This window comes from Myxocyprinus asiaticus, chromosome 33 (assembly GCF_019703515.2).
Source record: "Myxocyprinus asiaticus isolate MX2 ecotype Aquarium Trade chromosome 33, UBuf_Myxa_2, whole genome shotgun sequence".
In the NCBI taxonomy this organism is placed as follows: domain Eukaryota; kingdom Metazoa; phylum Chordata; class Actinopteri; order Cypriniformes; family Catostomidae; genus Myxocyprinus; species Myxocyprinus asiaticus.
The window spans coordinates 3,728,517-3,752,097 of NC_059376.1; the positions used below are offsets into that span (position 1 = coordinate 3,728,517).

Here is a 23,581-nt window from a genome sequence, read left to right on the forward strand (position 1 = left end):
GCTTTAATATTTCAAAAATGCGCATTGCTATAGATAAGAGTTCTAAGACAATGGCAAAAAATAGAGGAGAGGGGGCAAGCCTGTTTTGTGCCCCTATGGAGTCCAAATTGTGATGACATTACACCTTTTCATACTACTGATGCCATTGGTTCAGTATAAAGTATTGTCATCCATTTAGTGAAAGATGGTCTGAAGCCAAATATCTCCAGCATGTTAAAAAAGAAGCCCCATTTGACCCATCAAAGGAATATAATACATTTTATTTTAAAATGTTACATCTGTGTGGTGTCATTTAAATATAGTAATTATTTAAATATTTCTGGAACTAAAAACTAAAAAGGACCACCTACTTTGTCTCAGCCTCAGGCACACTCAAATATCAGAAGTGTGTGTTTTTAGTTTGTTTCAAAGACTGTAAATAGCTAAAATTGGTGCTAAGAATAAAGCTGGTCGAATTGTAAAAGTTTGCAAGGTACATTGCATTGTCATTGCTCAAATCTTGTGGCTTGTGATTTAAATTTAGCAAATTCCTTCCAGCACATCTGTAGCTGTATTTTTGTTTGTTTTCAGGATTACTGTATATATCTAAATATTTGGTACTTATTGCATCTGGATGGACTATGTCAACATAATTCAAATATCTCACCAAGACAACCACACACACAGCTGCAGTTACGAGTGCTTTTCTTATATGTACGCACGAGTGCTTGAAAGCAGCTTCCAGACAGAGTGTGGTTACCATACTGAGTCAGCGTTTGCAAAAAACAGTTGTGGACTTGTGGTCATCGCTATTCCTACAGCTGATCTCCACATAAGGTGTAAAAGTTCAAAAATTATCCACTAAAGACCTTCCATTAACAAGACTAACTTGATCTTGATGTATAATATTGGGTAGCAGGCTCACTAATCTCTTTGCAAGTACCTTAACAAGTATTTTTCCATCAACATTAGCCACAGTGCTGAGGGCCTTTCCCTTTTTTATGAATCAGGGTGTTTATACTAGGTCTTATAAGATTGTATTGTACTTATTATTGTCTCAAGATGACGCCGAGTATGGCTGCTGCGTTGCGAGCTCCGACACAACATAGCAATGTTTTGTTTGTTTTGTTCACAATTCTTATGTTTTTTGTCTTGGACATTGTCTGCCTTATTGTCTACGACAGACAAACACTTTTGGACATTGGTTCAGCGATCTCACACCGAAAACCGGACTTCACATTCCTCAATGCCGACCCTCTGTTTACAAACACGCAAGCGGAGCCCTTTGTCTGGGCAGCACGGCCGCGGAAATGCAGGAGGAAAAGGGGAAACAGAGCCGCCGTTCTCATCAGAGTAAGACGCTGCACAAATCGACCCCCACTACCCACTATTCTACTGGCAAATGTTCAGTCTCTGGATAACAAGCTCTGCGAGCTGAAAGCGCGGATCTCTTTCCAACGAGAGACGAGGGACTGCTGCATTATCTGCCTAACAGAAACTTGGATGTCTGCGGAGATTCCAGACTCAGCCATTGAACCCACGGGGTTCTCCGTGCACCAAGCGGACAGAGCGAAAGACCTCTCAGGTAAAAGCAGAGGTGGTGGTGTATGTTTTATGATCAACAAATCCTGGTGTGATCAGAGGAACGTACATTCTATCAAGTCTTTCCGCTCTCCTGATCTGGAATTTCTTATGCTTCTGTGTCGACCATTCTGGCTACCGAGGGAATTCACAGCGGTCATTATCACAGCTGTGTACATTCCCCCACAAGCCGACACAGACCAGGCACTCAAGGAACTGTATGGGATTATGAGCAGGAAATCGTGCACCCTGAGGCCGCGTTCATTGTGACCGGGGACTTTAATAAAGCCAGTTTAAAATCAGTCGCACCAAAATATCACCAGCACATTAGTTTCAACACACGAGGGGACCGGGTTTTGGATCATTGCTACTCTCCGTTCCGGGATGGCTACAAATCCCTCCCCCACCCACCATTTGGCAAATCGGACCACTCTTCCATTCTGCTTCTGCCTGCTTACAGGCAGAAACTGAAACAGGAAGCACCCACCCTCAGAACGATCCAGTGCTGGTCGGACCAATCAGACTCTATGCTACAAGACTGTTTTGATCACACAGACTGGGAGATGTTCCGGTCCGCCTCTGATGACGACATCGAGCTTTACGCTGATAGCGTAATGCGTTTCATCAGAACGTGCGAAGAGGAAGTGATTCCGACCAGAACTGTATGAATCTATCCGAATCAGAAGCCGTGGATCAATAGCGATGTTCACGCGGCACTTAATGTGCTGACCTCCGCTTTTAATTCCGGGAACGCGGAGGAGCATAAACAAGCCAGTTATGCCCTCCGAAAAACTATCAAAACAGCAAAACGCCAGTACAGGAGCAAGATTGAAGGACAGTTTAACACCACCAACTCTAGAAGCATGTGGCAGGGAATTAACATCATCACGGACTTTAAAGGGAATAAAAACTCCGCCATGAACACCGCTGCCTCTCTACCGGATGAGCTAAATACTTTTTATGCTCGTTTCGAGGGAAATAACACCGCCCTCACGGAGAGAGCTCTCGACAGAGGTTAGTTCACTCTCCGTCTCTGTAGCGGATTTAACCCGATCCTTCCGATGGGTGAATATCCGCAAAGCCGCAGGCCCAGACGGCATTCCGGGCCGCGTCATCAGAGCGTGCGCGAACCAGCTGGCTGGTGTTTTTACGGACATTTTCAACCTTTCCCTCTCTTTGTCTGTAGTCCCCACATGCTTTAAAACATCCACCATTGTGCCTGTACCAAAACAATCAAAAATAACTTGTTTAAATGACTGGCGTCCTGTTGCTCTGACCCCCATCATCAGCAAACGTTTTGAGAGACTAATCAGAGATTACATCTGCTCTGTATTGCCACTCAATCTTGACCCGCTGCAGTTTGCTTACCGCAACAACCGCTCCACTGATGATGCCATTGCATCTACAATACACACTGCTCTCTCCCACCTGGAAAAAAAGAACACTTATGTGAGAATGCTGTTTGTAGACTACAGCTCAGCATTCAACACCATAGTGCCCTCCAAGCTAGATGAGAAACTCCGGGCTCTGGGCTTAAACAGCTCGCTGTGCAGCTGGATCCTGGACTTCCTGCCAAGCAGACGCCAGGTGGTTAGAATAGGCAGCAACATCTCCTCATCACTGACCCTCAACACTGGAGCCCCACAGGGCTGTGTTCTCAGCCCACTACTGTATTCCTTGTACACACATGACTGTGTGGCAACACATAGCTCCAATGCCATCATCAAGTTTGCTGATGACACGACGGTGGTAGGTCTGATCACTGACAATGATGAAACAGCCTACAGAGGGGAGGTGCACACTCTGACACACTGGTGTCAGGAGCACAACCTCTCCCTCAATGTCAGTAAGACAAAGGAGCTTGTGGTGGACTTCAGAAGAAAAGACAGAGAACACAGTCCCATCACCATCAATGGAGCACCAGTGGAGAGAGTCAGCAGCTTCAAGTTCCTGGGTGTCCACATCACTGAGGAACTCACATGGTCCGTCCACACTGAAGTCGTTGTGAAGAAGGCTCATCAGCGCCTCTTCTTCCTGAGACGGCTGAGGAAGTTTGGAATGAACCGCCACATCCTCACACGGTTCTACACCTGCACTGTAGAGAGCATCCTGACTGGCTGTATCTCCGTCTGGTACGGCAATAGTACTGCCCACAACCGCAAAGCACTGCAAAGGGTGGTGCGAACTGCCAGACACATCATCGGAGGTGAGCTTCCCTCCCTCCAGGACATATATACAAGGCGGTGTGTGAAAAAAGCTCGGAGGATCATCAGAGACACCAGCCACCCGAGCCATGGGCTGTTCTCACTGCTACCATCAGGTAGGCGGTATCGCAGCATCAGGACCCGCACCAGCCGACTCCATGATAGCTTCTTCCCCCAAGCAATCAGACTTCTGAGCTCTTGATCTCCCACGATCAAAATACATCAGCACTGCACTTTATTACCCTTACTCTTATATCTCACACCGGACTATTATAAATTATATTATTATTATTATATTATGTTCTCTCTTAACAACTGACTATCAACCGACAGCCTGAATGTCAATACAGTACAATACTGTACATTCTATATATATATATATATATATATATATATATATATATATATATATATATATATATATATATATACACTTTTTTTTATATATATTTTTTATTTTTAATTTTTATTGAATAATGTGTATCTATATAGTAAAAAAACAAAAACAGCGTATTGTATACTGTACAGTGTATGTTATTATTTGCATATTCTTGAGTGTAATTATGTGTATAACAGATGTTTAAATTGTGTTGTGTTAATTTGATGTTATTGTAAATTGGTATATGTCTCATCACTGTCACGACTGCTATGTTGATCGGAACTGCACCCAAGAATTTCACACACCATTGCACTTGTGTATATGGCTGTGTGACAATAAAGTGATTTGATTGATTTGATTTATACTGTCTGGGAGTCTACCTTTTTCCAGGGCATTCTGAAATACCAATCCCCTTGAGATGTATTTAAAACCTGGTAAAAATCTTTCAAAACCTTATTAATTGCCATTCTCCTTGTGATTAATTCATTTGTGTCATTGAAAATGATCTTAATATCCTAATGAGATGCATGTATGATGATTGTACGATCCCTGATTTTCTCAACAACTGTTGTATAATAATATTATTATTTATTTTATTTTTTTACCAAATATAACAAGCTTACTTCAACAATTAGAAAAATTAGAAATTACATTATAGAATAAGCTGTATGCTGCCATATGTTTCTGTGGTGTGTGTGTACAGGGCATTTGTAGACAGGCTTAGATCTCAGGCTGGGAGTTAACCAGCTCTTCATCTAAAGATGCTGCTAATAAACAAGCTTTCATTTAATCAGCTAATGCACAGTCTCTTACAAATGCACAGTCTCTTACACCATATCTCATATCTTGGTTGAAAAGCTCAAGAATATTAACTATGATTACAGGGACTTTTAATTTGATTGGCACATCCCTATAATTAATCGAAAAGAAATGTACAAGCAAATTAAATTAAAGCAGTACTTTTTATTCATTAAAATAAACAGACAACAGAACATATTAATCATGTTAAATGCAAATAATTAACAAGAGAATAACAATTCCAGTGAAAACATCGAGATAATTGTTTTTTTTTTTTTTTTTTTGCCATTACTTTAAGAGAAAAACTGTGCCATTAAACAACCTTTAGACCTTTGTTAGAAGCTCTTGGGAGTTATATTTTACAGGTCTGGTAAGAGCTTGTGTGGAAGGGCTGTGTATAATTATGAAGGTGACACCATGTTGCTCTTGCTGATAGTTGAGACTGTCGTCTCCTCTGATTCCACTGGCTCAGCAGCCCACGGGTTTCTGCCGCAGAGCAGGAACGGCACAGCTCGCTCTCTGAACTGATGTAAACAGTGAGAGAAAGATAGTTCTGCGTCATTTTACTGGATTCCTCCTTTGTGTTGGTCATATTTTCATTTTTAAATAATTAATGTTTAATTGTTATACTGAACAAGATTTTGAGGCCTACAGTATGTCTAATTATATTATATTGGTTACAGAATATGTTTCTATTTGCAGGGTTGGGAGGGTTACTTTTGAAATGTATTCCACAACAGATTACAGAATACATGCTGTAAAATGTCATTTGTAACATATTCCGTTAGATTACTCAAGGTCAGTAATGTATTCTAAATACTTTGGATTACTTCTTCAGCACTGGTAGATATTTTTCACTTGTTTTGACTATAAAAACTCTTCCAGTACAGTAAGACAAAATACACGTTAAAAATACATTCTCTGAAAAACCGAAATATCATATGCAGTGTTGTTTCTAAAACAAGATTAATCAAATTGATCTTGTTTTAAGGATTTTTAGATATTTTTACAGGAAAACAATACAAAAATTATTATCAAGAATATGATTTTTGCCCTAATATCAAAGGTCTTACTCGAAAAAAAGAAATTATGATCCACCGTGAATTTTCTTGATAAAAAAATATGATCATGCCTGATAACATGTGCATGTAAAATGGCCAGACATAGCATTTTAGCTTAGCGTAAAGCTGACAATTTACACAAGGTTTATTTCTATTTCTTCTGCTCCAAACTCACTTCAAATGTACTTCTCTGTCTGCTCATATGAATGTAACACATCATAAGAAAGTGTTTCGCTGCTGTTCAAATGCACTTTGGATAGCATCATTTATATGTATAAATGTTTTCCATCTGAAAGGACTAAATATTAAATGAAACAAATGACAATAAAATGCAAAGTAATCTCTTCGGTAATCAAAATACTTTTTGAATGTAACTGTATTCTAATTACATGTATTCCGTTACTCCCCAACACTGTCTATTTGTGAACATTAGTAAATGCATTTGTAGTGAAACACTGTTCAGAAAACTCTTCTTGGTATACATAAGGTAAGAAATTATATAAGTTATAGAACCTGGAAAAGTGTTAAGGGAAGCCCAGCCTGCAGCTGATTTTACTCAGGGGTAGAATTTGTCATTCTAAAATGTTTTTTTTTTTTTTTACAACAATCTCACCTAAATCTCACGGGGATCTATTTTTCTCAATTCTTACCTTGTTTTATTTAGATGGAATGATTTTTAAAGTATGTAGCATACATTGTGTCCTCAAGTCATTTGTTTCCCTGCAAGACGCAATTCTATGCTGACTTATATATACAGTATATATATATAAACTCAGCAAAAAAAGAAACGTCCTCTCACTTTCAACTGCTTTTATTTTCAGCAAACTTAACGTGTAAATATTTGTATGAACATAAAAAGATTCAACAACTAAGACATAAACTGAACAAGTTTCAATGTGACTAACAGAAATGGAATAATGTGTCCCTGAATACAGGGGGTGGTCAAAATCAAAAGTAACAATGCAGCTGGTGGCCACACCAGATACTGACTAAGTACTGCAGTGCATCTCCTCCTCATGGACTGCACCAGATTTGCCAGTTCTTGCTGTGAGAAGTTACCCCACTCTTCCACCAAGGCACTTGCAAGCTTCCGGACATTTCTGGGGGGAATGGCCCTAGCCCTCACCCTCCGATCCAACAAGTCCTAGACGTGCTCAATGGGATTGAGATCCGGGGCCTTCGCTGGCCATGGCGGAACACTGACATTCCTGTCTTGCAGGAAATCATGCACAGAACCAGCAGTATTGCTGGTGGCATTGTCATGCTGGAGGGTAATATCAGGATGAGCCTGCAGGAAGGGTACCACATAAGGGAGGAGGATGTCTTCCCTGTAACGCACAGCATTGAGATTGCCTGCAATGACAACAAGCTCAGTCCGATGATGCTGTGACACACCGCCCCGGACCATGACGGGCCCTCCACCTTCAAATCGATCCCGCTCCAGAGTACAGGCCTCGGTGTAACGCTCATTCCTTCGACGATAAACGCGAGTCCGACCATCACCCCTGGTGAGACAAAACCATGACTCGTCAGTGAAGAGCACTTTTTGCCAGTCCTGTCTGGTCAAGCAAAGGTGGGTTTGTGCCCATAGGCAACATTGTTGCCGGTGATGTCTGGTAAGGACCTGCCTTATAATAGGCCTACAATCCCTCAGTCCAGCCTCTCTCAGCCTACTGTGGACAGTCTGAGCACTGATGGAGGGATTGGTGTAACTTGGGCAGTTGTTGTTGCCATCCTGTACCTGTCCTGCAGGTGTGATATTTGGATGTACCGATCCTGTGCAGGTGTTGTTACACATGGTCGGCCACTGCGAGGACGATCAGCTGTCCTTCCGCTGTCCTTCCTGTCTCCCTGTAGTGCTGTCTTAGGCGTCTCACAGTACAGACATTGCAACATCTACAGTCCTCATGCCTCCATGCAGCATGCCTAAGGCACGTTCATGCAGATGAGCAGGTACCCTTTTTTTGCTGAGTTTTATATATATATATATATATATATATATATATATATATATATATATATATATATATAATAAGCTCAGTAAATATGGGACAAAATGTGCAACCTCACTGCATGTGCTCACACTAAATTCAACAAGCAATTAATGTGCTGCTACATGAAAGCAGGAGAGAGGATTTACTCACGCACATTCTGGAATAGCAGTTTGATGCAAAAACAAGATTATTGATTTAATTTTGTTCATCTGAATGGATTGGTTTACCAATTCTCAGCTAAATGATTAAGTGAATAAAAGTGTGCGGGAATTCCCCGCATTATGAGTGTGGAACATGCTGGAATAATTAAAATCGCATGTTACCTGCAATCCCGCGCTGAATTTCAGTACCTATTAGATTATAGTTATAGGTTATTTTTTTCATTATTGACGTTTAAATCAGGCTACTTGTCCCATCGGGCAAGTAAAATTCTCATTGACTTGCCCCTTCAAAAATCCACTTGTCCCGGACAAGCGGACAAGTATTAATGTAGAGCTCTGCGTAAGCGAGTGCTATCGCATCCACAACCCAGTGAGAATGTCTTTGCTTGGAGATGGCCAAACCTTTTGAACAGCCTCAAAAACAGACAAAGAGCTGTTCAGACCAGTGTTATTATAGATTTGGATTTTTAATTTAGTTTTTATTTCTATTTTATATTCAGTTTGCCGTTACAATTTAGTTTAGTTTTCGTTAGTTTTCAGAGTTTGTCTGTTAGTTTTAGTTTAGTTTTCGCTTTCTCAGTGTTTTCTCGTTTCAGATTAGTTATTTTTTATTTTGGTTTTAGTATTTTTTTTTTTTTTTATGGCTGCCAAAGCTGAACATTTACTGGTATAATTTAAAAAGTCTAACATTACATTTCTCTGGGCAGTCTTGTGTTACCTCTATCCAGTGGTATTTTCATGTTTAATGTGGATTGCAAATTGTATAATATAGGGCGAATATGGGCAAAGTGACAAAAGATATTTAAGCTTGATTCACATTGTATTCATATGTATTTCATTAAATTATTATAAATCATTACTAAACTAATCTTTAGGGAGTAAACAATTAAAGGGTTAGTTCACCAAAAAAATGTAAGATCTCAAATAATTTACTCAACCTCATGCCATCCCAGATGTATATGACTTATTTTCTTCTGCTGAACACAAATTAAGATTTTTAGAAGAATATTTCAGCTCTGTAGGTCCTCACAATGCAAGTCAATAGGGGCCAATAGGGGCTTTGAAGCTCCAAAAAGCACATAAAGTCAGCATAAACGTTATGCATATGACTCCAGTGGTTAAATCCATGTATTTAGAAGCGATATGATAGGTGTGAGTGAGAAACAGGTCAATATTTAACTTTTTACTGTAAATCTTGACATCAGTAGTCTCCTTGGCAATCATGATTTCAAGCTCGATTATATTTCCCAGTGCCATCTAGCACTCTGCGAACTGTACTAGTAAGTGTGGTTGAGCTTGAAATCATGATCGTTCCTGTAAACTGCAATTGCAAGATGTAGAGTGAAAAAAGATTTACATTTTGGTCTGTTCTCACCCAAAACAGATCAGATAACTTAAGAAGACAGGGATTAAACCACTGGAGTCTTATGGATTACTTTTATGATGCCTTTTGTTCTTATTTTGTGCTTTTTAGAGCTTCAAAGTTTCAGACCCCATTCACTTGCATTGTATGGACCTACAGAGCTGAAATATTCTTCTCAAAATCTTCATTTGTGTTCAGCTGAGGAAAGAAAGTCATATACATCTGGGATGGCATATGAGGTGAGTAAATGATAAGAGAGTTTACATTTTTGGGTCAACTATCCCTTTATCTTTATCTTGGGATGTGTGGCAAAACTCATTTCATGACCACTGGTGGGAAAAATAATGGTAAACAATTACAGAAATTTGATGTAAATCTATTTATGCTTATAAACAAGTAAAATGTAACTTAATGTTATGATGTGAAAGTGTAGAAGAAAATATAAAAATTAATTTCAAATATATATATTTTCTAGAGAATATTTTTTCCTCTGTCCAACTTTACCAGTAGGCCCTTGAACACATCTGGGATTTGGTAAAAAGAGGATCTTCAAAAGTTCTACTTCCCAGTATAAATTATTTCTTAATTTTTGCTTTTGATTAAGTTAGAAGACATCCTAGATTTCAAAGGTATAATGTCAGGTTATGTGTTGTTTGGATCATAATTCAAAGTGTTAAGAAAAGAAACATTTCCAAAATTGTCCCACTTTGCCCCTTTTCACCATATTATGTAAAAAACTAAAACTAAAATGAATTCGAGAACATTTTTATTTTATTTTAGTTAGTTTTGGTGTTATGAAAGTCAGTGTACGTTTGTAATGCCCTCACATGGCAAAGCATGTGGGGCCTCTTAGCCTCGTTTGACTCAAAGGGAGAAGGAGAGAATGCTTGCAAGGTAACAACCTGTGCCCTGAAGGGAGTGGCCAGCACTTAACATACTCTGGGCTAAACTCTAAGCAAGAATCATTGACCGACAAGGACTGAAGATCCCCGGCACGTTCGACTGAAGCCAAAGTGAGTAGCAGCACAGTCTTCAGCTTACAGCCTCTAGTGGCTCAAACAGGGAACCTCTAAACGTATTCAACACTAGACTGGGATGGTAGTGGGGCAAGAAGGTCTCGTCATGCATCATGCAGAAACTTTCTGTCCACATAGACAACCCACATAGACAACGCACCTAAAGGGTCATGGCCAGTTGCTATGGCAGCGACATACACTTTAAACGTGGATAGAGAAAGTCCTGCATCTAAATGTTCTTGCAAATATTGGAGTACAGTCTACACAGGGCAATGCACTGGGTCCTCACCCTGGGAGGAACACCAGTCGGTGAAAATTCACCACTTTAAGGCATACAGCCACCTTGTTGAGGGGGCAATAGCCTGAAGTATAGTGTCAAGCACTGGCTGCGACAACCCATGTGTGTCAGACAAGCCTCGTTTAGGGTCCAAAAATGAAGTTTCCATAGCTCCGGCTGGGGAAGCCAGATCGTGCCTTGAGCATGAAAGAGCAAATCCCTCCTCAAGGGAATTTCCCAAGGGGGAACGTCCAAAATCTTTACCAGCTCTGGGAACCAAGGCAGTTAAGCCTCTCTGGAGCAACCAACAACACAGTTTCCCTGTCTTCCCAAACCTTGCACAACACTTGGTGTAGCAAGCGTACAGGGGGAACACATATTTGCATTTCGCTGGCCATTTATGAGCCAGGGTGTTGTTGCCCAGCAGAGTCTGTTTGTCTAACGTGACAACACTGCATCTGGCCACTTGGCCCAGCGCAACACTCGTCTAATAGAACAAGGATGATCTCCAAATTGCGAGCACGGCGTGTCACAAGGAGACTTGAATGACTGCATTGCGGCATAAAATGAGGTACTCTTGAGTTGCCCAGCACTGGAGAGGCTGTAACGAGGGTCTACTTTGTACATGAGTGATGCACGCCATCTCCTTTTATGCCCGTATGTCCGGGGCGGAGAGTGGCATGCAAATTCCACTCGCCAATTTTCACTGGCCTTTTCTATTTTAAGCAAAGGTGATTGGGGCTCTCAAGATCGAACCCCTAGTGTCACTACATCGACACTACGTCGAGTGAGTGATAGACAGGGAACAACAGTTACTGAAAAACTAACTGAAATAAATTAATAATAATCAAAAATTTATTATTTTTTTCGCAATCATTGAAATAATTTAATTTTAATTTTATTTAACTCAATTTTTCACAATTCCTCAATTTGTGTTAAGAAAATGAAAGAAAGTCATATTTTACATTCTGTAGTGTTTGTCCTTGGACTTTGGTTTTATGTCTTTTATTTTGAAATTCTTGTGTAGCACTGTTGTTGTAGTTTCTGTTCTGTGTTCACGATGATTGCTCCCAGGTATGTCTTGCTAACTTCGTTAGTTCCTGTGTATATACTGCCCTCATGTTCTCTGTGTCTTTGTTGGTTCTTGTCCGTTCAAGGCTGTAGTGTTTGTTTTCTAGTGTTCTTTTGTTCCCAGTGCTTCTAGTGTTTGTTTTGAGTTCTTTTTAATAAAAGCCTACATTTATATCCAAATTATTCTCATCTCGTCACTCTGCAGACATTACGGAAGAACCAGCCATCATGGATCTAGTGGCTTTGGAACTCTTTTCTCTTCGGCAAGACACAGACTCCATAGAGGAATACACAGAAATGTTCTGTGTGCTAGCGAGCTGTACATACTGGGGTGACATCGAGCTCAATGATGTATGTAGGCTTGGGCTCAATGAACCTGTGAAGTCCTATCTGCCAGGTGGTAGATGTGAGCTCTCTTTGGTGAAATTTATCAATTACGCTTTGAGTCTCACTCTCTCCTCCTACACAGTGGGGTACAGCAGTACTCCCACTGCGGCACCCAGTGCTCTCTCACTGGACACGGCAGGCTCAAAGAGGAGGAGGAGGAACAAGATCCCTTCTCCGGTGGTCCTTGAGATCTTGATGATGGAGGACCCTCTGTTCCCTTCTCTGGTATTCCCAGAGATTTCGATTACGGAGGCCCCTCTGTTCCCTTCTCTAGTGGTCCAAGCTACGGTGGTCCCGGTGGTCTCAACCTCGGTTGTCCCAGCTTCGGTGGTCCTGATAGTTTCAACTTCTGTGGTCCCATTGGTCTTAACCTCAGTGGTCCCAGCTTCGGTGATCCCAGCTTCAGTGGTCTCAACCTCGGTGGTCCCGGTGGTCTCAACCTAAGTGGTCCCAGCATTGGTGGTCCCAGCTTCAGTGGTCTCAAACTCAGTAGTCCCTGTGGTCCCTTATCCAGTGGTCCCAGTTCCAGTGGTCTCAACCTCAGTGGTCCAGTTGACCATGCCCTCTTCATCACCATCTGCCCTGACCATGCATTCTATACTGCAGGCTACCCAGACCTCACCCCCTGAGCCTCTGCCTCCTGCAGCCTCGCCCCCTGAGCCTTTTCCTCCTGCGGCTCTGCCCCCAGAATCCCCTAGTGCCTTGCTCTCCGAGTCCCCTAGTGCCTTGACCTCTGAGCTCTCTGTGTCCCCTAGTGCCTTGACCTCTGAGCTCTCTGTGTCCCCTAGTGCCTTGACCTCTGAGCTCTCCGAGTCCCCATCTGCCCTGACCTGGGGCGGTGGGGTGTAACATTCTGTAATGTTTGTTCTTGGACTTTGGTTTTGTTATGGCTTTTATTTTGAATTATTGTGTAGCACTCTTGTTGTTTCTGTTTTGTGTTTACGATGATTGCTCCCAGGTGTGTCTTGTTAACCTCGTTAGTTCTTGTGTATATATTGCCCTCATGTTCTCTGTGTCTTTGTTGGTTCTTGTCCATTCACGGCTGTTGTGTTTGTTTTATAGTGTTCTTTTCTTCCCAGTGCTTCTAGTGTTTGTTTTCTGTTTTTTTTTTAAATAAAAGCCTGCATTTAGATCCGATCACTCTTGTCTCGTCACTCTGCAGACATTACACATATGGGGTTATAACAATATTGTGGTGAGTAAACAATGACTGAATTCTCATTTTTAGGTGAACTATTCCATTAAGGATTTTAGATATATTTTTTTGTAAGAAAGCAAAAAGACTAATGCATGATTTTGTATATATATTTTTTTTACTTAAACTTTATAGAAACCTTAAAGGAATTCTTGAGAAGGTTAAGTATTTTTTTAAGATGCTTGCATCCTCATTTCTTTATTGTTGGTAAGCACGTGTTTAATACAACATCTTAACTCAATGCACAACCTGAAGTGATGGTTAAGAGATGTTCATTAATCATTTGAATAATCGTTAAATTAGTCGATTAAAAAAATAATCATTTGTTGCAGCCCTAATCAGGACAGGGACATGAATGATGGCTGAAAGAAATGACAAATCCCTGTGTTGGTGTCACTGTTATGTATTTTTGTTCATGTTTTCATGTCTTTTATTTTGAAGTTTAGTTCATTCCTTCCTGTTTTGTCATGTGATTTCCTGGTTGTGTTATATGACCCACCATGGCTGTGTCTCGTTCGGAAGGCTGTGTCCTCCGGAGGTTGCATTTGTTGGCCACATACGTCAGAGGCTAGCTCGTTTCATAAAAGCGAGTAGGACACTTCAAATGCAGCCTTCGAATGCGACCTTCTTTCACGGGAATTCGGAGGATGCATGAGGTGTATCATCCTTGGGCACTCAAAACCCACAATTATTTGCTTCAACAGAAATGTCTAAAAAAAATAACGCCAATTTACCCATAAATATGATGTTCAAATGCAAGTAATGTTAATTCCCAAGTTGAAGTACCTCAGTAGATGTATATAATATGTATAATTATATTAATATATATATATATATATATATATATTAAAATAAAGTATTAGACTAAAAGTACACCTGTTAAATCTATTTTCTTTTCTCTTTACATCATAACTCTCCTAAAATTCTCCTACATTCCCTTCCAAAGGGACTTTATCTTTTCACTCAAAGCGCTTGGGCATGTTAAAGGGTGGCATGCTGTCATAGCAACCATGTTACATTCTTCCATTTGTCTTATGAAGGCTGTCTCATTTAAATGAGGCTTGTTTAAAGGAGAACGCTCGGTATACTGCAGCCTTCAAAGGACGCGTCCTACCTAGCATGCAGCCTTTGAAATGAGACAGCCCATGTTTATTTGTTCTGTCTTTTCATTGGTTCTTGTTTGATTTTCTTGGTTATCTTGTTATCAGTTCTAGTTTGTTATTGGTTCCATGGTTTATTAGTCTTGTTATTGATTAATGTTTCTTTGTCCTGTTATCTTATCAGTCTTGTATTTTTATTTGTTGTCTTATCTTGTTTCTCCAGTGTGTGTATTTAAGCCCTCATGTTTGCCAGTGTCCTTTGTCGAGTATTGTTCGTTGTAAGGTTGAAGTCATGTCGTGTTTTAATCTAGTCTTCTTCAAGTCTGTCAAGTCTAGTCTTTATGTTTGCACTTTGGGTTTATTAATAAAACTACAATTGGGTTCTCTTAAAATCTTCGTCTGCTCCTGCCCTGCCTCTAACCTTACAGTTGGACTATTTCGAGTTTAATTTTTAAACAGGAAAAAAGCAAATGCATTGTAATGCCAAGCATACAATTTGCGATGTTAATGTTGAAGGAAAAAAATCGCTTCATCAGAAGGGGTATAAATTGTTCGTGGCTAAAGATGTGGAAAGGAAAAGTACTATCGATAATGAAGCCTGTGCTAGTAGTTTGTGCATACCATTTCTTATTTTATTGTTATTATGCACAAGTATGCTGAGCAAGTAAACTGTGCAAATATTCAACTGTTTCCTCTTGCTTTTAAAGGGATCGTTCACACAAAAATGAAAATTCTCATCGTTTACTAACCCTCATGCCATCTAAAATGTGTAAGACTTTATTTCTTTTGCAAAACACAAAGATTTTTAAAAGCTATTTGAGCTCTGTTGGTCCTTGCAATGCAAGTGAATGGTTACCAGAACTTTGAAGGTCCTAAAAGCACATTAAGGCAGTATAAAAGTAATACATATGACTCCAGTGGTTTAATCTATGCCTCCTGAAGTGGTGTAATAGGTATGGGTGAGAATCAGATCAATATTTAAGTAATTTTTTTTTACTGTAAATCTACATTTTTACTTTCACTTTCACATTCAGCCACCTAATGTTTAGTTCTGAACAAAGGTGGAAACTTTTGGACCTTCTGAATTCTGGTCACCATTAACTTGCATTGTGAGGACCAACAGAGCTGATGTATTCTTCTAAAAATCTTAATTTGTGTTCTGCAGAAGAAAGCAAGTCCTACACATCTGGGATGGCATGAGGGTGAGTAAACAATGAGAGTTCATCCAAACATGAAAATTATCCCTTTAAGTGCATTAAAAAGTTTGCCAATTAATCTTAAACTCAAAGGTCTTGCTTATTTTAAATGTAAAAAAACTCTGCAAATGCTCTGTTAATTCCTAAACTAAAATGACTAAAACTAAAATATATAAAAACGAAATAGAAATGTGTACACAAACTAAAACAGAGATGGCAGAGAGAGGACCTATTTAAATTAATGAGGTTGAACCTGTTTGAAATTATATATATTTTAAATGTTGGCAATGATATATTTTTACTAAATAACTAGACACGTTTTCGTTATTGCCATTAGGCATTTTACCCTCCAGCTCTTTGCATAAATATAAGCTATATAACAATTCTTTGCTCTCATACTCTGGTTTTGAACTAGTGGGGTTTCATTCATAAACGAAGCTGTGTTTTTGAACAAATCTTTTAAGTGAACATTGTTCTCATTCACTGCCATTTGTTTAGGTCATCAACGACTGAACGACTGTTTTTTAACAAATCACTTGAGTCAATGATTCAATGACTTGCAACATAAAATACACACCTCTGTCACCACCTGCTAGTGCAAAGATGTAATCTGCAGAAATGGTCACTCAACGAATCAGTAAAGGAAATAAAATTGAAGAATGAATCAAAACCCCCTACAACTATTTGGAAAGTTGTGAACACAGGCAAAGCGGATACAAATGGTGAAATGTCCCAGTGCTCTCATACTATACTTACTAACTAAACTAAATGTTGTATATGAATTATTTAATGTAGTAAAAATGTATGAAACCTTGATAATGAAGGCATAATTAAGAGAGGATGTGCTTTCTGAAGTTGTCTTTGCCTCACCTGTCTGTTCATGAATATGTAGATGATGGGGTTGAAAACAGTGCTGCTCTTGGCCAGATACATGGGCACTGTGGCGATGAGTGGGTCAATGTGAAGCATTGGGTTCAGGATCACAGACAATGCAAATGCTGCATATGGAAGCCAGGTGAGCAGGAAGGCCATCACCATGACCACCACCATACAGGCCACTTGCATCTCTGCTCGGGCAGTACTTCCTCCCTCTGATATTTTCAGTTTGCTCACCTGAAGGTCAAAGACACATGCTAACCTCATCATTTGTGTGTGTGTGTGTGTGTGTGTGTGTGTGTGTGTGTGTGTGTGTGTGTGTGTGTGTGTGAGACACTATAAACATCTTTATTTTCACCAGTGTTTCAAGATGAAAGGCAACTACAGCACATTTAATGTGTTTACACACTACAAAAAATATGCTCATAATGAGTGTTTTATTGTGTTTTCCAGTAAAAATATCTAACTATCCGTACCTGAATATTAAGACTTTTTTTAGAGAATGTATCTTGAATATATGAGTATATTGTGTTGTGGCATTTGCAGATTTTACTTTTTATTTATTTTTTTAACTTGTTCAAGGTACAACTTTGAAAACAAGTCTTACAATCTCATGTAGGATTGCTTGTAAAGGACATTTATCTTGTTTTAAGATTTATTTTTTATTAAATTTTTTTCAGAAAATATAATATTTAAGATATATATATATATAATTTTTTTTTTTTTTTTTTTAACTAAAAGCATAGTAGTAATATTAGTTAATATCCTAATTAGTCTGGAGCAAAATATGTTTAATATGTATAAAATGCTACTCAGCAATTCCAAAATTTACGGTTCTTTTAATTGAAATTGTTATATGAACTGTAGTGTGCCATTTAAGATACAATAAGGGATCATTACAAAAAAAAGACCCCGCCACTGGATTAAACCCTTCTCTGCACTCCCCGACATTCACTGTGACCAAATCACTGCGATGAAATCAACATTTACATTCATATTTTTATCTATTATTTTAAGTACTATTAAAGGAAATATTAAGAGTGGAAGCAGGAAATCAGATGGAAAAAGAGTGGGACAAAACACGCATTCGAACCATGGTCACTAGGACAACAGTACACATTCACACCATCTTTACACCCCACAGCCACTGCAGTGACACCGTTATTTAGTTTGTCGTATATTCCTGTGGTTTCACCAGAGTATTGGGGTGCAAATAGCTGCACTGTGTTGCAGATACTATTTACACCAGGGTGCAAATAGTCACCGGTAAAAGGTGATTAAATAACTTGCAAATGAGATATAGACCAAATCAAACATTTTAGATTTAGACCATACATTAAAGTACACATTATTTAAAAAATATAGCCACAGGATATAAATATTATACAACTTTACATGACTTTAGTGTGATTAAAATGTTTACTAACCATATCTGTGAACTTATATCGAAATTTAACATTTTGATGCCAAAATGACACAACGCCAGTAAACAAGTCAGGGGTGCTCATTTTGTCGAACGCAAGACAAACACTGGTTGATTTCAATAACAGGTAAAAATGGAAAGAGACTATAGAGAGAAACCACACTGTGGCGGAACCTGCAGGAGAGAGGTGGGGCACACAGAGGTGGGGTGGCAAACAATAAGCCACATTTGGGCACCGGATGATGAGGAGCACATGTTGTGAATAGAGCCTCATCACTGCTGCCATTAAAACGTAGAGTGCGCTGTGTTTACATGCAACGCAAAATCTTTGTCTGGCAAAAATCTACCTGTGTTGATCAGTTTATTCTTCCACGTTTAATGACCTTACACCAATAAAGATACACTGTTTAATGTGTTTACGAACAGACGCGTTGTCGGCTTATCAAGCATACTTGGTGTAAGAACGTGCATGTAAATGTGCTCACTATTTACTTAATTTACAAATTACTGTAAGTTTATGTTTTATGAGAGAATCAATACATTTCACTGGCATTGTTGTGGATTACTGAAATTTTGATATCATGGTATCACTGCTTAGGCTTAAAATTGTGCATGGTAGATCTTTCTATAAAAACATTACAGAGTCATTAACATGTTGAAACGGAGTGTATTTAAATGTTTATGGACTGGCCCCATTCACTTTCATTATAAGTGCCTCACTGTAACCTTGATTTTTTAAACTTTTTTTTAACTTTTTTTTTTTTTTTTTTTTTAAGAAAAGGAGTCAATAAACAATCAAGATTATGCCACAAATGCTCTCACAAACGAGCTTAACTTGTATTACACCCGGAACTCCTTTAACAGCATCTGAGATGTTGTTTAACAGCAATTAATTTGCTAACATTCCAATAAATACTTTTTACCAAAATTGCTGAAAAGACGATTACGTTAAATGTAGAATTATCTATTGCATGTCTAGTCCCTTTGCAGGTCTCCTGAGTGTATTTTCCTACCTGTCGTAGAGTCCAGAGGAGGCGTGTGTAGGAGACCACAATTACGGAGAAAGGCAGCGCAAAGCACAGTAGAAAGTAGCACACGATATAGGAGATGTTGCCTGCATCTCTGCTGTACCAGTCTGGAGCGCATGACGTCCTCACACCCTCCAGGTCATATCTGCCCCATCCAAACAGTGGCGGAGTGTTCCAGAGAAAAGACCAGACCCACGCAACGACAACTCCTGTTACCGCATGCCTCATCTGAAACGTAATTGAACCCACCTGTCTGCAAACCACCATGCAGCGCTCAACCGCAATGATCGCAACAGAGCAAAGGCCAGCAATACCTGTAGGAGAAAGTGAAAGATCCAGCCCTTTCATGCAATGTATATGTTATATAAAAAAAGTAATGATAGTCTAGGTCAGTGGTTTTCAACTGGTGGGTCATAGGTCTGTTCTGATTGTGTTGAGGAAAACAGAGAAAAAACAATTCTAAATGGAAATAATAAAATACAACTAAACCATATCCTGTGTAGTAGGGATAGCAAAATAAATACTTTTAAAAGAGGAAGGAGAAAACACTTTCCATGTTTTTTGTTGTTAACAACAAAGCAAGACTGTGTGTCAAATCAAACATTTATGACGCATATTAATTTGCCATATGGTCAAAGTCAGCCAATTTAGGTAGAAGCCAACATAGACAGGTTGTGTCACATTATGTCCTCATACTGAAGAACCATGAAATAAACTAAACTATGCAAAGTAAAAGAAAATACGAACTAGGTTAGACAATACATGTTATGGGTTTAGTAATGTGTTGCGTTGCCACTTGACCTAAAATCTGAGTCCTGAAACAAAACCAGTTGAGTCAAGATAAACACTTTTTGAACGTGGAGTACCCAGTATTTTTTTTTATAATTTTGTTTTTGTTTCTGGAGGGACATAACAGAGAGCTTTAACTGGTAGACATACCTTTTAAAGGACTACCCATTAAAAGTTGGTACACAACTACTCATTCTTAATTAATTATTATTTTACACAATTTACAATAATAGTAGTCACTGAAACTATTAAAAATCATAAACATATGAGTGGGAATTATGTGACCAAAGGAAAAAAAACAACTTTTTCCCCCTTTACTGTCCATAACAACTTAGCGATTTCAATGTTTTTATTTAACTTTTTTATTTTAAATTAATACAATTTTAGCTTTGTGAAAAATACAGAAGTAGGCATAAATTATACTTTTATACAAATTTTAAGCATGCCTTTAGATCAAAAGATTTTTCGTTTTCTTTTTCATAAATCAAATGTTTCTAAATTTCTGACTGGTAGTGTGTCATGTTATGATTTAATCAGACATGTGCTAGTAAAATTTGAGTTTCAAAACATTCTCACCAAAGAATGCCACAGCGAAACCCTCCAGCACGCATCCTAGCCTGCCCAGGCTGAAGTAGCCCATGGCATTCGTCACCATGGTTGGCAGCCCCCCAAATGTTGCACAGCCAAGATCAGCCACAGCGAGGTTGACCAGAGCAAAGTTCAGTGGCTGACGGAGCTGCCGATGCTGTAACGTCACAATGATCACAGTCACATTCAATATGACACCAAAAAAGGAGAAGAAACCAATGATGACTGCCAAAATGGTATAGCCCATTCTTGGCATGATGTCATCATTGACTAAATCACTGGGCAAAGCACCTGCTGGTGCAATAGTGCTGAATGCTGTTGGCTCCATTTTCTGAAACTGATCCTCATACAAGTAGAGCTTAACCGAAGGTTGAGATAAAAGGCATACAACCTGTTTCCTTAACTTAGAGACATGAAGAACCACTGTCTTAGGAGGATTGCAGAGGCTCTTCCTGCCCTTTTTATGTCTGAATATGGCTGTGTGGCTTACAGTGAAAATCCTCAGATCCGGATTGTGACTGGAATTATTCTGTCAGATTATTCTTCAGGAGATCTATGATGGCACTCTTCCTGATTGAAGCATCAAACCACCTTCCTGCCTCTTGGGCTTAAAAGGTCACAGTTAAAGACATTTCACATTAGGTTATTTCAGACTAAAAAGAACACAGTGATCCAGAGGGGAAAACCCCCCTCTAACTTCCCCTCATAAAGCCAAACACATATAGGTGGCCTATATCATGAATTAAATGTAGCCAAGTGGAGAAATTTAATGTAATTTAACTCTAGTCATTCATTTAACTCTAGTCATAAATTTAACAGGCCCCTTTAAGAACCGGAGTTTTGCGACACCTGCTTTTCGGCACTCTCTCGTGTTAGCGACGTGAGAACATACGTTGTGCAAGAGAGCTCCCAGTTTTGTTCATCGGTTGAGAATTCTTGGGTAAATATCACATTTTAATCATATCTTATTTCATGATTTATAGCCCAGGGTGTTTTCCAAATAAGTGTAATATGTGTTATATGTTAAAATATGAGAATTCTATTGTTTTAAACTGTTGTACATGTCCTTAAACCTGGTTAGAAATGCATAAAATGCTTTGAGTGATTTAAGCATGTGTTAAATTCATAAATACTGAGAGTGATTTAAGCATCTGTTAAATATATAAAATGCTATGAATGATATAAGCATGTATTAAGATGATGTATGCTGAAGACTATGGGTAAGCTAATGTCCTGTTTTTTCTTTGATTTGAACATTAACATCTACCATATTTCACTGTACCTTATTTCATTACTGTTTTTTTTTATTCTACTGTGCTTCATTTTGCTAAATGTATCATTTTTTTTTTTTTAATACAATACGGCCCCATAGACTGCTGTTTTTTTTTAAATTTATTTACAAAATATATTTTGTATTATGTGGTGATTATTTTCAATCCAACGGCTACAAAAAATTTAAATAAAATAAATAAAATATGAAATTACATTTTATATATATATATATATATATATATATATATATATACATACATACATACACACACACAGACAGGTATCTACTGTATATATACTCTGTATATGCTACCAGTCAATAGTTTTGAAACACTTGACTGAAATGTTTCTCATGATCTTAAAAATCTTTTGATCTGAAGGTGTATGCTTAAATGTTTGAAATTAGTTTTGTAGACAAAAAATATAATTGTGCCACCATATCAATTTATTTCATTATAAAACTACAATTTATTAAATAAAATTGATGACTTGGACCAAATAATGAAGAAAAGCAGCCAATAAGTGCCCAACATAGATGGGAACTCCTTCAATACTGTTTAAAAAGCATCCCAGGGTGATACCTCAAGAAGCTGGTTGAGAAAATGTCAAGAGTACATGTCTGCAAATGCTACGCAAATGTTGAGTACTTTGAAGATGCTAAAATATAACACAGTTTTGATTTATTTTGGATTTTGTTTAGTCACAACATAATTCCCATAGCTCCATTTATGTTATTCCATAGTTTTGATGACTTTACTATTATTCTAAAATGTGAAGAAAAATAAATTATAATAAAGAATGAGTAAGTATTTCAAAACTTTTGACCGGTAGTATATCTATATCTATATATATATATATATATATATATATATATATATATATATATATATATATATGTATGTATATATATATATATATATATATATCTATCTATATCTATCTATCTATATATATATATATATATATATATATATATATATATATATATATATATATATATATTGGCCTAGTAAAAGGATTTACATGAATTCCAAAATGTCTTAATTTGTCTTTGGTATTTGTAAATCCTGAAACACATATACATTTTTCAACCTTTTATTTAAAATTGTTATGCTAATAATATAATTAGTAATTTATTTTATTATTAGTAAATTCTAAAATAGTAAAATATAAGTATTTTTACAAGTGAACCCATCTGTATATTTTCTAAAAATACAAACAAACATACATTTCCAAAAAATTTAATCAACTAAATAAAATTAATGCTCAACCATACACAGATAGTTGTTTTATCTTAAAAAAAAAGTTTTCTTGAGCAAGTACACTTGCTAAATGGAGACAGAATGTGTGAAATTGTTTAAATGAAAACTTAACCTGAGCATATATGAAATGAAATGGATTGACAAACAAGATACTTTTTTGAGTCGAAGGTGCCGGAACAATAGGCAATTTGTTTTCCCCACTATCGGGCCAAACAGTTCTCGCTGCAAAACCGTAACATTCCATGCCGATCCGGGCCAGTTGGCACGGTTATGCTTTCTTTTTCCACTGTGGTGCTGTGAAATCAGTAGAATATATGAAACAGATCAGCGTGAGAGGTAAATATTATAGCTAGTGCGCTATTGAGGATGATTGCATGTTCCAGTTTTTAGGACTGCTTTTTTTCTTGGTTTTACCCTGCTAATACACAGGAAAGACACAGCTTACGTCAGTAAAGAGAAAAAGGCGAGAGGTTTATCGTCATTTGCTGAGGGCTTGTGTATAACTACAGGACACGAACAAACAAAGGTAAAAGTTCCCAGACAAAGGATATTTATTGACAAATTATAATTATTAAATGAAA

At 38.1% G+C, this 23,581-nt stretch overlaps 1 protein-coding gene across 1 annotated transcript; it reads right to left on the reverse strand.

Moving 5' to 3' along the window:
• Positions 1–5,258: 5,258 nt before the first annotated feature.
• On the reverse strand, positions 5,259–21,465 carry parapinopsina (parapinopsin a). The gene is made up of 4 exons (XM_051670181.1): positions 20,455–21,465; positions 19,075–19,403; positions 16,633–16,875; positions 5,259–5,465 (listed from the first exon to the last, which is right to left on the reverse strand). The coding sequence occupies exons 1-4, from the start codon at positions 20,792–20,794 to the stop codon at positions 5,343–5,345; spliced, it is 1,035 nt and encodes a 344-aa protein (XP_051526141.1). The 5' UTR covers positions 20,795–21,465; the 3' UTR covers positions 5,259–5,342.
• Between the last annotated feature and the right edge of the window lie 2,116 nt (positions 21,466–23,581).

What these genes read in the sequence shown, in the direction of transcription:
- parapinopsina (XM_051670181.1), bottom strand. Translation starts at nt 20,794, where the DNA reads ATGGAGCCAACAGCATTCAGCACTATTGCACCAGCAGGTGCTTTGCCC. An exon ending in TCCTCTGGACTCTACGACAG is followed by an intron (nt 16,876 to 19,074) that starts GTAGGAAAATAC and finishes TTTGACCTTCAG; the next exon opens with GTGAGCAAACTGAAAATATC. An exon ending in ACATATTCATGAACAGACAG is followed by an intron (nt 5,466 to 16,632) that starts GTGAGGCAAAGA and finishes TGTTTACATCAG; the next exon opens with TTCAGAGAGCGAGCTGTGCC.